We start from the raw sequence: 15,588 nt of genomic DNA on the forward strand, positions 1-15,588 counted from the left end.
CGTCACCGTGGGCGAGTCCCTCTCCCTCCCAGGCCTCCATTCCCCTGTCTGCCCCCTGGAGAGGGAACCCCACCCGCCACCCACAGCCCTCCCCCCACTGCCCTCCCCCACCGCCCTCCCCCCACCGCCCTCCCGGAGGCGCTGGGACCACGTGGGGACGGACTGAGCCCACCCCTGGTGCAGTGACCCTGCAACCTCGGCTTGGCAGGTTGTTGCTTTCGCAGCCATGACGCTGCCCCACAGCCCTGGAAATGTGGGGGAGCCCCGGCCCCCCCAGGCCCTGGAGGTGCACAGGGTGGAGCGCCGCCAGGAGGAGGAGCAGCGGGAGCAGCGGCAGCACAGCCTGCACATGGGCTCCTCGGTGCAGAGGAGGACCTTCCGCAGCAGGTGGGAGCACGGGGACCCCGCCTGGCCACGGCCCTCCCCTGGGGTCCCCGGTCTGAGGGGGAGGCAGGGCCCTGCTCCCTGAGACCCCAGGCTGAGGAGGGAGCCCAGCCACGCCTGCTGGCCTCCGGGCGGAGGTGGGCAGCTGCAGCCCTAAACTCAGGGAGCCCCAGCCAGGCCCCTAGCCACACCCCGCCATCGCCTCTCTCTCCGGGCAGCGAGGAAGAGTACCAGTTCAGCGCCGCAGACCACGCCCTGGCAGCCGCCCTGGCTCTCACAACCTCCTACGAGCTGTCTTGGTAAGTCCAGCGACCTTTCTTTCCAGAGAGCCGGGCTCCGAGGGGCCGTCCCATCCAGGCCCCGAGGCCCTGCCTCTCTCCTGGGCGCCCGCTTTGCGCATCAAGCTGCCCAGAGTGACACATCTAGACCCGTGGTCGGCAAACTGCGGCTCGAGAGCCACGTGCGGCTCTTTGGCCCTTTGAGTGTGGCTCTTCCACAAAATACCATGGCCTGGGCGAGTCTATTTTGAAGAAGTGGCGTTAGAAGAAGTTTACGTGTAAAACATTTGGCTCTCCAAAGAAATTTCAGTCGTTGTCCTGTTGCTATCTGGCTCTGTTGAGTTTGCCGACCCCTGGGCTAGACCAAGGTCAAAGCCCAGGGCTGTCTGGCCACAAAGCCCACAGTCCACAGGCAGTCGTGAGGGGCTGTCCTGGAGAGAGGGGGTGAGGTCCATCCTCCCCCAGCCGGCTGCATGTGGTGCGGGAGGGGCTGGGGAGGAGGAGCAGGTAAAGGAGCCCCAAGTTTCAGACACGGGAAAGGCCTGTGAGTGTGAGAACACCAGCAGGCCGCGCCCTGGGCTGGGAGGCCTGGGTCCTGGGTCTGAAGCAAGTCTCTGAGCCGCAGGAGTCTGTCCTGCCGAATGGCGGGACTAGCCCGGCCGGTGTGTCTCGGTGGTTGAGCGTCGACCTATGAGCCAGGAGGTCTCGGTTCGAGTCCCAGTCCAGGCACATGCCCACCCCCAAACAGAGCAGCAGCTGCCGCTTTGAGGCTCCATCCCCAGTGGGAGGCTTGCAGGAGGCAGCCGATCAATAATTCTCTCTCATTGATGTTTCTTTTTTTTTTTAATATATTAATATATAACAATTTTTATTTATTTTATTTTTTTAATATATTTTATTGATTTTTTTTACAGAGAGGAAGAGAGAGGGATAGAGAGTTAGAAACATCGATGAGAGAGAACATAGATCAGCTACCTCTTGCACATCCCCTACTGGGGATGTGCTCGCAACCAAGGTACATGCTTCTGACCGGAATCGAACCCAGGACCTTCCAGTCTGCAGGCCGACGCTCTATGCACTGAGCCAAACTAGTTTCGGCTCATCATTGATGTTTCTATCTCTCCCTCTCCCTTCCTCTATGACATCAATAAAATATATTAAAAATAAAATGGCTACCAGGGGTCCTCAAACTTTTTAAAGTGGGGGCCAGATCACGGTCCCTCAGAGAGCTGGAGGGCCGGACTATATGAACTACTAATTCCTACTGTAACACCTCGGCTGCGCTCACTGCCCAAAAAACCTGGCGGGCCGGATCAGACTCCTCTGCGGGCCGCATATGGCCCTCGGGCCGTAGTTTGAAGACCCCTGGGCTAGACTAATGCCTGTCCACTTAGTTGCAGTGCAAACAGGAGGAACGATGGTTTGTGAAAGGGCCTTGCAAACCATATAGAGAGCAGCTATTATGTACCTACTGTAAGCAGGGCCCATTCACGGTATTTTGGAGGCAAGACGGGATTAAACGTTGCTCTTGTCCTCAAGGAGCGTAAACTGCAGGTGGCAATGCTGGGCGTGGGGACGGCACTGCCCTCCCCAACGCTGGGTCCTCAGCCCCCAAGGTCTTCTGTCTCCACAGGGAGGCCCAGCTGAGGCGCCAGACCTCCACGGTGGAGCGGGAGGAGCGAGGGCAGAAGAGCGTGGGCTTCGGCAATGACCTGGAGAGGACCGACATCGCCCTCCTCCGCACCCAGTGGCTGCTGCGCCAGAGCCGCGACCGGAGGGCGCTGAGGCGGCGGGTGAGGGGATGGGCTGGGGACCCCTGGGGCCTGAGACCGGGACCCACCACATGCCACCCACCTCACTCTACCCCCCCCCCTCTCTTTTTTAAAAATATATTTTATTGATTTCAGAGAGGAAGAGAGAGATAGAAACATCAACAGTGAGAGAGAATCACTGATCGGCTGCCTCCTGCACGCACCACACTGGAGATGGAGCCCGAAACCCAGGCATGTGCCCTGATCGGGAATCAAACCGTGACTCCTGGTTCATAGGTTGGTGCGCAACCACTGAGCCACACCGGCTGGGCTCTCTACCCCCTTCTCAAGAAGCAGCTGGACATCAGGAAAGAACCCTGGCCCTGGATGAGGACCGGGTTTGAATCCCGGTGCCCTCACTCCGCTCCCCCCGCGCCCCCCCCCCGCCGCCACCACCCCCACCGCCTGCTGTGTGACCTTAGACAAGCAGCTGATTCCTCCTGAGGCTTTCTCACCTGCAAACGAGACGCCCGTGGTGGTACCAGCCAGCGCTGGGCTGTGAATTAATGAAGTCACTTCCCAGGGCCCAGAGCTCAGCAGGCCCTCGAGAAATCTAAAATCTACTCCTGACAAATGTCCGGGGTTGAAGTCATACTACCTACCCCCTCCCTGGGCAGGAGAGCAGCACCCATGGTTTTCACATATTAACTGGGTGAACCCTCACTGCAGCCCCACAGGAGGGTGGGGGGTGTTACTGTCAGAAGAGGATCCTGAGGACGTGCCTGTGGTCTCACAGCTAGGACGTGGCCGCGTTTGGCCGTGACCCGGGCCCGCTGGTTCCCAGGTCCCGGGCCGCACTGCCCCTCCGATGCTGCTGAGGGGCTCCAGCTCATGCTGGAGTGACATTTAAGCTAAAAGCATGAAGGGGAAGAGGAGGAAGTGACTGCCTCCACCTGGAGGATCCAGGAAGGCTTCTCGGAGGAGGTGGCCATGAAGATGGGGGAGAGCTGGTGCCAGCTCAGTGGGGTCACAGCCCTTCTCCCCCTCCAGACCGAGGAGAAGGTCCGGGAGGCCAAGGAGCTGAGGGAGTTGTGCTCCGGCCGGGGGCCCTGGTTCTGGATCCCGCTCCGCTCCCACGCCGTCTGGGAGCACACCACCGTCCTGCTGACCTGCACCATCCAGGCCTCACCAGCGCCCCATGTCACCTGGTAAGACGCCGGGCCGGAGGGAAGGGTCCTCGCCTCGTCTCCATGGTTACGTGAGTGTGAGTTCCTGACTCCCCACATCCTCCCGGAGCCCAGGCCCTCCCCCAGCAGCTCCTGCTGCCTTAGGAAAGCGGAGCCCCACAGACCCTGAGCCCTGCCCACCCCCCGAACAGAGCAGCAGCTGCCAGAAGGCTCAGGAGGGGTTATTCTTAGCTGCCTCCCAGCCAGCCTGAGGCTAGAAGACGGAGCCACCAGGGAGCCAGCACTAGTAAAAATATGATTCTGGGGGCATGAGAAGGCAGCTGCTCCCAGCTGGGATCTCCTGGGTTAGAGGATGATGGCGGGAGGCAGGGCAGGGGGCAGGAGGAAGGGGAGCAGGAGAGGAGGTGCGGGGGGGAGGGCAGGGGCCCTACAATGAGAAGGAACTCAGGCCTGGAGTGGGAACCCTGCCCTCCAGGCTCAGCTCCCTCTCCCTGGACTCACTCACTGTGTGATCTTAGCTACATCTCTTAATCTCTCCCGTCCTGCCTCAGCTTCCAGTTCTGTAAAATGGGTGGAAGACCTCCTGCCCAGCTTGCATGTGCTGGGGACCTAATGCCACAGCCAGACCTTGAAAGGTGCTCAGAAAGCAGGAGATGTCATTCCTGGGGGGGTGGCAGGTGTCTCCTGAGCAAGCTGGTGGGGATGGGAGTGGACACGGCCATGTTCGGGGTCTCGGTTCTATGGCTGAAGGAGGTGTGTCCCTCACACAGCTGAGCCCACTGCTTCCGGTGGCCCATTATCTGAGGCCCATTATCACCCACGGTGGAAGATGAGAAAGGGTTCTCAGCCAGTATTTGCAGGAAGTATACTCTGTCCCAGGCCCAGACTGGGCCACGGTGGTACAGAAATGACTCAGACACAGCCGCACCTAGAGGAACTCCCAGCCCAGAAGAGAAACGTCAGCACACGGAGGAATGGATTCATGGGTGACATTTGAGCTAAAAGCCTGAAGGGGAAGAGGAAGAAGTGACCTCCCCCCACCTGGAGGATCCAGGAAGGCTTCTCAGAGGAGGTGGCATATAAGCCAGACCCAGAGAGTGAACAGACCATGGTCTAGTAGGAGAGAGACGATAAGCACGCACACACACACACACACACACACACACACACAAACGAGATCACAGAAGAAAAAGCAGCATCTCACACCTGACCCAGCACTTTCCTCTCATTTGAGCCTCGAGGCCCACCCCTGAGGGAGGGGATATCATCCCCATTTCACAGATGAAGATACCGAGGCTCAGAGAGGCCGTGTGCCCTAGGGTTCACATTCAGGTCTTTTTTTTTTTTTAATATATATTTTATTGATATTTTACAGAGAGGAAGGGAGAGAGATAGAGAGCTAGAAACGTCGATGCGAGAGAAATATCGACCAGCTGCCTCTTGCACACCCCCTACCGGGGATGTGCCCGCAACCAAGGTACATGCCCTTGACTGGAATCGAACCCGGGACCCTTCAGTCCGCAGACCGACGCTCTACCACACTGAGCTAAACCGGTTTCGGCCACATTCAGGTCTTTTGCCTCCCAACCCATCGCTCTTTCCACCACCCAAGGGCGGGGAAGTCATACTTATAGTTCATTTTTTCCCTTAACGCACACGTGATGCTTCAGAAGTCAGAGACACAGAGAGCACTCAGGCCAGGAGCACTCACACCAGAGAGCACTCAGGCCAGGAGCACTCAACATCTTGAGGGTGTTGACAACTGGGACTGGCCGTTGCCAGGCGGCATTCATTCAAACGGGTGTGCCGGGCTCCATGCCGGGCACTGGAATGCCGTGGGGTTCAACGCGGTCCCTGCCTGCAAGTTACTGCTCGCGAGGAGCACTGTGTCCGACAGCTGGGCTGGGCCAAGCGGGGGTCAGCGCCTCAGCTGTCCTGGCCCGGCAGCCAGCCCTGCCCTGCCCGCCTGGCGCTCAGCCCGCCTCTAAGACAGACCTTCTGTGGGAGCCTCTCCACAGGGGCCGGCCCTGTTGCCACAGCAGGGCAGCGTTGCCACAGCAGCTTTCCCGGTTTGTAAGGGGCCGGGGCCTCAGGCGGCTCTGTGGCTCCTGGCTCCGGGGCTGGTTTTCCATCATCCATCACCTCCCACATGGCCACGCGTCCTGGGGTTGGCCTCTGGAGCTCTGTCCCGGCCCCAGCAGCAGAGACCCAGCCTCCCAAGGGGGGAGGGAGATCCTGGCCCACCAGGCTTGTCAAGAGAGTCCTTCACTCAGCAATTATTGAGCACCTCCTGAAAGCAGGGGCACCACAGGGCAGGGTAGGCGAGGCCTCCGTCTGGCCATGTTAATGCTGCAGAAGCGGGTCCTGGACATGATTCCACCTGATGTCAGAATCAATCTCCTGGGCCCGTGGTCGGCAAACGGCGGCTCGCGAGCCACATGCAGCTCTTCGGCCCCTTGAGTGTGGCTCTTCCACAAAATGCCACGGCCTGGGCGAGTCTATTTTGAAGACGTGGCGTTAGAAGTTTAAGTTTTAAAAAATTGGCTCTCCAAAGAAATTTCAATCGTTGTCCTGTTGGTATTTGGCTCTGTTGACTAATGAGTTGGCCGACCACTGTCCTAGGCCGAGCAGCCATAAAAATTAAGATCTAACACCAAGTATGTAAGAAAAAAATAAACGCCAGTAACTCTTATGTGGCCATCGCTAAGCCAGGCTCTGGCGCCCGGAGCGCCTGTCCTCCCGTCTCATTCGATGCTATTTTATGATTGGCGGCCACTAGGGAACATCAGCCCGGCCCATGCCAACGAGGGCCACGGCACCGGCCGGAGGAGCCCAGAGAGAGGCAGGATGAGCACCGAGGCCCCTGGCGGTCCAGGTCATTCCCAGAGCCGGCCAGGCCGAGATGTCTGGAATGTCCCTGATGGGGAGGAGGCCTGACCTTGGGCCCACGCTCGGGGGAGGTGGAGAGGCTGGCACGCACAGGAGGCACCACCTCCCCACAGAAGACCTAGTTGGGCTTCTTTCAGAAGAAGGTGTAGCCCGGGGTTTATGGGGTAGAGCGTGGGCATGGCACTGTTTGGTTTCCATGGAGACAAACAGGGCTCGGCGTGGGAGAGCCAGGTCCCAGGAGGGCAAACGCACTGAGGCCAGGGTGCCCTCTCCCGGCGGAGGCCTGCTCTCAACTGCAGCCACCCCGGGGGCAGACTGTCCGTGCCACAGCCTCCTGGACGCAGAGGCCCAGAGAGGGGCACCAACTTGCCCAAGGTCACACAGCAATATGCGTCCAGGCCTCGTAACTTTCACAGACGTTTATCCGCCAGCCCTGACTCAGGCTCCAGCCCTCCCTCCATGGGCTGTGGGCAGAGGCAAGACCGGAAGGGGGAGCAGGACCCCAGTGTGCACAGGAAGCAAGCAGCGGCATCCAGGAGCAGCGGGACCCTCTGGGCCGCCCTCGGGAGTCACCTGAGAGTTTCAAAAACACCGAGGCCCAGACCCCACCTCCGGAAATTCTGATTTTAATTCTGGGATGCAGCCTGGGCATGGAGAGTTTTTTATTTTATTTTTTTATTTTATTTTATATTTTATTGATTTTTTTTTTTTTTTTTTTACAGAGAGGAAGAGAGAGGGATAGAGAGTTAGAAACATCGATGAGAGAGAGACATCCATCAGCTGCTTCTTGCACACCCCCCACTGGGGATGTGCCCGCAACCAAGGTACATGCTCTTGACCGGAATCAAACCCGGGGCCCCTCAGTCCGCAGGCCGATGCTCTATCCACTGAGCCAAACCAGTTTTGGCTGGAGAGTTTTTTAATGGTTTAAATAAGATAGTTTATTTTTCTTTCATAGAAGTGTCTGATGCAGACAGGGTAGGGCGGCGGTGGCAGCTCGGCTCCCGGGTCACTCAGGGGTCAGGCCCGGCCTCCCCTCTGCGAGATGGCAGTCCCGGCCACAGTCGGCCTCGGGGTGGACGGGATGATGACACAGAAAGGGGCAGGAGCAGCCATGTGACACTTGTTTTCCTTTCTGTTGACAATACTTAGGCACCTGGTTACACCTAGCTGCTAGTGGTCGGCAAACTCATTAGTCCACAGAGCCAAATGTCAACAGGACAACGATGGAAATTTCTTTGGAGAGCCACATGTTTTCAACTTAAACTTCTTCTAACGCCACTTCTTCAAAGTAGACTCGCCCAGGCCGTGGTGTTTTGTGGAAGAGTCACACTTCAGAGGCCAAAGAGCCGCACGTGGCTCACGAGCCGCAGTTTGCCCACCACAGACCTACCAGAAACAGGGGCTAGAGAAGATGTTATATAGTTAGAGGCTCAGGGACCATTCCTGTCCCTTTAGAATAAGAGGATGTCTCTGGGAGAATAGTTAGTCATTTTGGATGCAAATTCCCAAAGTCTGTGTTTCCAATCTGGGCGTGGAGATGTTTAAAGTTGCCTCTCGTGTTTCAAGAGTCAAGATAAAGAACCGCTGTTCCGAGGGGTCGACAGGAGGTGGGGCGGGGTTTCCTTCCTTGGCCACCAGCCTCAGAGGAGAGAAAATCTAGGGCCTGTTCCCTGGAGGTAGCCCGCTATGGGGAGGAGCAGCGATCCCTCGTTACAGCCCCCCTCTTCTCTGCCCCCCCAGCAGAGGAATGGACTTGTGAGCGTCCATAATGCTCAGGGCGCTGGAGAAAAGCTTTCCACACCTCATCCCATTTAATCGGCGTAACAACCCTTCAAGGCTGGTTGCCTTGCTTACACCCATTTCACAGATGAGAACAACCGAGGTTCAGATCGGTGAGGGTGCTGCCCAAGATCACACAAGCAGCACGCAATGTTGAGGTTGGAGCCCAGGTTCGAGAGGCTCCAAATCCTTCCCACTCGAACCCACCCACACCGCCTGCCACAGCCCGCTGTCCTGTCTCCACAGGTACAAAAACGACATGCAAATCGACCCCCGCCTCTTCCCTCCCGGAAAGTACCGGATCACCAACAACTACGGGCTGCTGACCCTGGAGATCCGGAGGTGAGACTGTGGGCCATGCTCCCAGGCCCCGATCCCCAGCCCTTCCTGGGAGCCGTGTGCTGAGCGTGCAGCACCTTCAGACGTGTCTGGGTGCTCATTCAAACACCAATTCGCAGAAGGACCCTCCTCTTGCCCCCAGAGATTCCGATGAAGAAGGTCTGGAGTGGGGCCCAGGAATCAGTATGTAACACACACACACACACACACACACACACACACGCAGGCACACACACACACACACGCGCGCGCGCGTGCGCGCAGGCACTCACACACACATGCATGCACTCACACACACACACGTGCCTGCACTCACACACACAAGTACAAGGGGAAGCAGTGGGAAGGGAGTTAGGCCTTTCGGGAGATGGTGAGCCTAAAGCAAGGTTTTGCAGGAAGAGGCCACGTGTGTGGAGGGAGGCACAAAGGCAGTCCCCAAGTATGCATTTCTCATGAGCTGCCACATGCTGACTTCCTCCCCGGGCCAAGCCCTGTGCTCGGTGCTGTGAGTCAGGGCACAGCGCCCACCACTGTCCTTGCAGGAAGCCTGTTGCAGGTGAGGGGACAGAGGTGGAGAGGGTCAGGGTCCTGCCCAGCTTCCCAGGGCAGGGCCGGGTTCGAGCCAGTTCCCTCCACCCGGGTTCTTCCCGATACTTCCACCAGCTTGGGCTTCAGAGACCATGTGAGCAGGACATGGATCCTCCCCTCAGAAGCAATGGAGGGACCCACGGATCAACACCTGGCCATACAGTGCTACCGAGAGGGAGGGCCCGGGGCTGCGAAGCCAGGGGAGGCATGCAGGCCTGGAGGGGCAGGGGTAGAGGCAGGTGGGACTGACCCTCAAAATAAGAGTGCTCCCTGCCCCGAGCATCCAGGGGGAGAGAAGGACACTGAGGGGCCTCTCTGCTGGCTGATGGGTGCCAGAGGGGCCACATCCTGCCAACGACTCTGTCACTAGGTGCCTCTGGGACATGACAGAGCTGGCCTGGGTGGTGGGGAGACCTGAGATTGAGAACACCTGGCATGGGGCCCAGGTCTGCCACAGACTGGCAGCGAGTGCCCTGCGCCTGCTCCAGGCCTCTGATCCGCAGGTGTTGACGGGGGAGGCCAGGCCTGGGAGAGGGCTTTCCGCCCTAAAGCTGGTTGAACCCCAGCTGCTGTGTGACTCTGGGCTGGGCACCAAACCCCTCTGTTCCTGCCTCTATTCCTGCAGAGTCAGCAATAACAATCAGATCTTCAGAGCACTGCCACCTGGGATGGGTGAGGGCAGTGGTCGGCAAACTCATTAGTCCACAGAGCCAAATATCAAAACAGCACAACGATTGAAATTTCTTTTTGAGAGCCAAATTTTTTTAAACTTACGCTTCTTCTAATGCCACTTCTTCAAAATAGACTCGCCCAGGCCGTGGTATTTTGTGGAAGAGCCACACTCCAGGGGCCAAAGAGCCGCATGTGGCTCTCGAGCCGCAGTTTGCCGACCCCGGGGTTAGAGGATGTCAGCTCCCCAGTTCCCGGAGGTGGACACAGGCACGGAGAGGGGCAGCGGCCAGCCCACAGGCGCATGGCTTCTCAGAGGAGCCCGAGCCCGAGCCTGAAGTCTCCCCAACCCCAGGGCTCCCCGTTAACCCCCACTTTCCCGCCGCCGCAGCTGGGGACGTGAGTCTCCCAGGGAGCCCGGCAGTCTTGGGGTCACGTCTCCCTCTCCCTCCTCAGGTGCACCATGGAGGACACCGGCACCTACACGGTGAAGGTGAAGAACGCCTACGGCCAGGCCTCCTCCTTCGCCAAAGTCCTGGTCCGCAGTAAGTCCTCCCGCCCCACAGGCCAGGGCCCGGGGCAAACCCGGGGTGAGCAGACGGGGACCTGAGGCTGCGGTCAGACTCCAGGAAGGGCCCTGACACAGGGGTACTGGGCCTGGGACCGGGTGACCAGGGCAGCCAGGGAGATGCTTGCTTCCCCGAGTCCCTGCCCTCGGCCTGCACAGCCTGTACGGCCGTCTCCGAGGAGCGCTTGTCCCGTCGGGCTGGGGTTGGGCCCAGGTCCAGCTCAGGGCCTCTGAGCGTGACCTGCCCCCCATGCCCTGCTGAGGGGTCCTCGGGGACAAAGGCCAAACCCTACCAGCTCGCTCCTGACCGCCACTGCCCCCTTGGCAGTGCCCAAAGCAAGCCCAAGGTCAGGCTTCAGGGCCCTGCCCCCTCGGCCCGCCCATCCTTCCCTCACTTCCTCCAGCCCGCTCCCCTCTCCATCGAGGACTCCAGCCAGGTTCTCACTAAGACACCCACTGCCGGCCACCCCCACCCTCCCCTGCTCTCATCTGTGGGGGTCCTGGCGGAAGACAGGAGCTCTGGGTTCTGATCCTGAGTCCTCCGCTGACTCTGTGTGACCTCGGGCGGCAGGTCCTGGACCTCGTTCCAGGGACCACTGCCACATGCCAGCTTCCGGGCGGTTGGGCGATTATACCTCAGTTTGCTCATCTGTGTGAGAGGGTTAAAAGGGCACCAACCCGCAGGTCCCTGGTGGAATTAAACAAGTTAATATGCAGCACATGGTGCTTACTATGTGGACAGAGGCGTTCCTACCATTCTCTGGTGGTCTGTGCCAATATCTCTTTGGATTTCACCCCTAAGCCCCCGGATGGCTCCCTTAGCACTGCCCCGCCCCTCTCCCCCCACCCTGAAGCCCTGGTCCGACCAGGCTCTGCCTCTGTGAAGACTGTGTGATCCTGGCAGTGTGTCGGGCAAGGGAAGGAAGCCATTTATTTGTTTACTTAAATATTTTTATTGATTTCAGAGAGGAAGGGGGAGGGAGAGAGAAATAGAAACATCAGTGATGAGAGAGAATCATTGACGGCTGCCTCCTGCATGCCCGCTACTGGGGATGGAGCCTGCAACCCAGGCATGTGCCCTGACCAGGAACTGAACCATGACCTCCTGGTTCATAAGCGGACGCTAACCACTGAGCCACGCCGGCCGGGCAGAAAACCCTTTATTGTTCAGAACCCCACCACCCCCAGGTAGGAATCGCAGTCCCCACTTCACCGAGGTGGAAACGGAGGCACAGAGGGGGTGAAGGAACTTTCCCAGAGCCCAAGGGGGGCCACCTCTAAGGGGAGACACCCACACCGAGGGCCCTGCTGCCGCAGTCTGGCAGGAACGGGGTCTGCACCGCCTCAGCCTCCGGTGCTCTGGTTTGCAGCTTACCTGGGGAAGGATGCCGGCTTCGACTCGGAGATCTTTAAAAGTAAGGAGGCTGGGGGAGGGCCGGGCCTTCGGGGGAGGGGAGAGGGCCTGGGGCTTCCCATCAGGCCGCCCACGGCCCCCCTAGAATACAGCCGTCCATTGCCCACTAAGGGATGTCCCCGTGGGTTCGCCTCGGAGCTGTGAACATCTGCAGGCTGGTTTCTGGGGTCCCAGAGCAGCTGCTGAGCTGCCCAGTGGCCAAACCTGAGTGAAAAGGAAGAAGGCAAAGGGAAAGTGGACGTGATTTTTGGGTCGCTGCCCTTTCGGCTCATCTGGCCCCACCTAGATCCTCTCTCCCCGCCCCGGGACCAGGCCCCCCTCCTTGTTAAAAGCACCTCAAGAACTGTGACTGGGGAGCAGGGACACCCCAGGAGGGGCCTCGCTCCCCCCTAAGCCCCAGGCCGGCCGGCGGCCTCAGGAGACCTCTGCCCTCCCTGTCCGGCCCCCCAGGCCTGGCGTTCGGCCCCAGCGTGGACTTCACCTCGGTGCTGGCCCCGGTCTTCGCCCGCGAGAAGGAGCCCTTCTCCCTGACCTGCTCGTTCTCAGACGACGTGCTGGACGCGGAGCAGAACGTTCAGTGGTTCCGAGACGGTAGGACCCCGGTCCCGGGCCCAGCCTTCGGAGGCAGGCGTGGAAGGGACGGGAGCCCTGGCCCCGAGGCCAACCCGGGCCCCGGGCATCCGTGTGGCGGGGCAGGGGAGGCGCAGGCGTGCGGGGCTCTCGGCCTGCGAGGCGGAGGCAGCCACTGCCCGCGGAGAGCCCGCGTGGTCAGGCCCCGGCTCAGCCCTGAGAGTGAGCGATGGCATCCACAGCGGGAACAGAGGCCAGGCCGGGGGGCAGGGGGCCGAGGGGTTCAGGGCAGGTTGGGACAGGCATGCAGGGCTTTTCCGAGCCGGGGTGTGGGTGCTGGTGAATACACACCCGTGAGCTGGGAGGCCCGGGCGGCACCGGCAAGGCTGCAGAAGGCCAGTCTCATACGGCGGGGAGGTGCCCCGCCCGGGAGGAGGATGGCTGGACCGCCTCCCCACCTGTGGCCGGACCCGCAGCCAAAGGACAAGGAGTACAGCCCCCCTCCCTGCCCCTTTCCCCCCCCCAAACCCCCCCGCCCGCCAGCACCGCAGCGCGGAGCCTCTGAGCCTCTGAGCTGGGCGGCTGCACCTGCCGGGCCAGGAGGGGCGGAGGAGGGGCGAGGCCTTGGGGAGCCCCAGGAACAGCTGCAGTAACAAGGGTAGATGTTTTCCCAGCCTGTGGGGCTTCCAGAATAGAGGTGCTGACACGGGGAGAGGCCTTCAGTGGGACAAAGAGCAGGACGGCCCAACAGGGTGGCCCTGGGGCAGGGCCCCCGGCCTGAGGCCCATATCCAGAGCCCCTTCCTCAGTCCCCATTCCTCTCCCTGCGGTCCCATTCTCCTCGATGACCCCTAACCACCCCCCTCCGCCCCCCATGAGCCCTCTACCCTCCTCACGGACACCCCAGCTCTCTCAATGAGCCCCTCCCCTTTTCTGAACCCCCCTCAACAAGCCCTCACTCCCCTCAGTTCGCTATCCCCCCTCACGGAGCTCCCACACCTTCCTGGAGCCCCCAGCCCCTTCCAGGAGTCCCCAGTCCCCCTCACCCAGCCCCTGACCCGCACACAGGCCCATCTCCTGTGTCCCCGTTCGCACAGAACCTCCGACTGCTCACTGAGCCGCCAACCCGGCCGTCCCCCTAAACCACATGTGTCAAACACAAGGCCCGCGGGCCAAATCCAGCCCGCCAGGCCTTGCAATGTGGCCCGCACCGCGCTGTCATCACTGCACTCCGCTGTCAGTTTATGACATTGTCAGTTTATGACTGTTCAGTAAACCATTCCGCCCGTGATTTAGGCTGGATTTTAGATTTTGGCCCCTTCTCTGATTGAGTTCGACACCCCTACCGCCTAAACCCTCACTGCCCTGGCTGAGGTCCCACACCCCTTCCCCGGGCCCTGCCCCACCCGCAGGCCTTCTGGGGAGCTCAGTGGCCCCCTTGGCAAGGCCCCTGAGGTCCCCTCCCCCTCCCTGACGGCCCAGCTGGGCCTCAGGCTAGGGCCACACCAGCCCCACCCACCTCTGCCCGGACCCCCAGGGCGTCTGCGGTTCCCAGGTGAGGCCCGGGTCCCCCATGGACTCACCCGGGACCCCTCTCCTCACCAGGGAAGCGGGTGAGGCCCTCCGGGCGCCGGCAGACCCTCTACGCAGACCGCCAGGCGTCCCTGAGGGTGTCCTGCGCGCACAAGGAGGACGAGGGGCTCTACACGGTGCGGGTGCCGTCGCCCCTGGGCCCCCGGGAGCAGAGCGCCTATGTGTTTGTGAGAGGTGAGGCGGGGCGGGGCAGGGGCTCTGTCTTCGACGGGCTTGCTGTGGGACCTGGGGCAAGTCCCCCTGCTCCGTGGGGCCCCGTTCCCCTGCTGGAAATGGGGGTGTTGGGCTGGAGTCTCCGTCCCGCTTTTTAACCATTCGTCCCGCGTCCCGCAGCGTTTTAAAAAAGTCCCAACCGGGACTTTTTTAAAACGCTGCGGGACGCGGGACGAATGGTTAAAAATCGGGACTGTCCCGCCAAAAGCGGCTCTCTATGGCCCTCTGTGACCTTCCAAGGCTCTCTATGGCCCTCTGTGACCTTCCAAGGAACACGGTGTGACGGTCTCGGATTTGGTGGAAGCTGGGAGGGGAGGGCTGGGCGGGGGCCGGTGGGACTCGAGTCCCCGGTTCATTTCTGCCTCCGAGCTTCGCCCCTTCCCTGGCGGGGTGACCCTGGGCCAGGCACTTCTCCTCTACGAAACGGGGCGCTGCTCTGAGGCTCGGAGATGAATGGTGCCCATTGTCCGCCTGCGAGGTGTGGAGGGGCCCCCAGGAGTCGTCCCCCCACCCCGGAGGCTGTGGTTTGAGAGGAGGCCGCTTTATTGGGGTCCTGGGCTTCCAGACCAAAGCTGAGCCCCTGGATGGGGAATGGGAGAAGATGCTGGGCGGGCACGGGAGGGAGCCGCTGCCCATCCCCTCGCTCCCCCCACCCCCTCACCCCTCCTGGGTTACAGATGCTGCAGCGGAGAACACGGGGGCCCCGGGCTCCCCACTGAATGTCCGATGCCTGGACGTGAACAGAGACTGCCTCCTCCTGGCCTGGACCCCGCCCAGCGACACGCGGGGCAGCCCCATCACCGGCTACGTCATCGAGCAGTGAGTCAGCCGCTTGAGTGGCAGAGTCCCTGGGGGCAGGGGGCGGGGCGTGGGGGGCCCTCCCTGGCTGTGAGGACAGGAATGGGGCCACAGGAGAGGGAACAGGGCAGAAGGTCAGCTGTGCTGCGCACTTTAGGGGCAATAAAAGGGTGTTCAGTGACACTCCACCCTGTAGGCAGCGCTGGCCTCTGGACTGTTTACAGCAGGGGCTGGGGGGAGGGGAAGGAAGGGGGGGGGACACTAAGTGCCTGAAACCCGACACGTGTGCCCTGTTGACTACTTCCCTCCCTGAGTGACAGATGAGTCGCTGTGACCCCAGAGGGAGGGGCACACCCGGCAGGGACACCCGCCTCCTTAGTGCTGCCAGCTCTGAGGCCCACGCCCGATGCAGCGCGCAGTCCTGTCCCTGACAGGCTGGAGGATGTGCACCTGGGGCTTCACGCCTTGTCCCTGAGTCCTTCCATCACCCCTCTAAGGGGCAGGGGCTCCTTGGTGCCCCGTCCTACAGCTGAGGAGACAGACACGTGGGGCGGTGACGTTGCCAA

General features: G+C 60.8%; 1 protein-coding gene across 1 annotated transcript in view; it reads left to right on the plus strand.

Moving 5' to 3' along the window:
• The window catches only part of MYOM3 (myomesin 3), a 50,079-nt gene that overhangs the window by 5,561 nt on the left and 28,930 nt on the right, over positions 1-15,588 (plus strand). Inside the window, exons 2-11 of the mRNA XM_084874832.1 lie at positions 209-387; positions 603-683; positions 2,296-2,455; positions 3,464-3,621; positions 8,518-8,613; positions 10,324-10,412; positions 11,806-11,850; positions 12,300-12,440; positions 14,024-14,185; positions 14,902-15,043. Of these exons, the coding sequence (XP_084730958.1) occupies positions 227-387; positions 603-683; positions 2,296-2,455; positions 3,464-3,621; positions 8,518-8,613; positions 10,324-10,412; positions 11,806-11,850; positions 12,300-12,440; positions 14,024-14,185; positions 14,902-15,043 (1,235 nt within the window). The 5' untranslated portion in view covers positions 209-226. The remainder of the gene's footprint in view (positions 1-208; positions 388-602; positions 684-2,295; positions 2,456-3,463; positions 3,622-8,517; positions 8,614-10,323; positions 10,413-11,805; positions 11,851-12,299; positions 12,441-14,023; positions 14,186-14,901; positions 15,044-15,588) is intronic.

The sequence above is a fragment of the Pipistrellus hanaki genome (genome assembly GCF_964339955.1).
Source record: "Pipistrellus hanaki genome assembly, chromosome: 2".
NCBI lineage: Eukaryota > Metazoa > Chordata > Mammalia > Chiroptera > Vespertilionidae > Pipistrellus > Pipistrellus hanaki.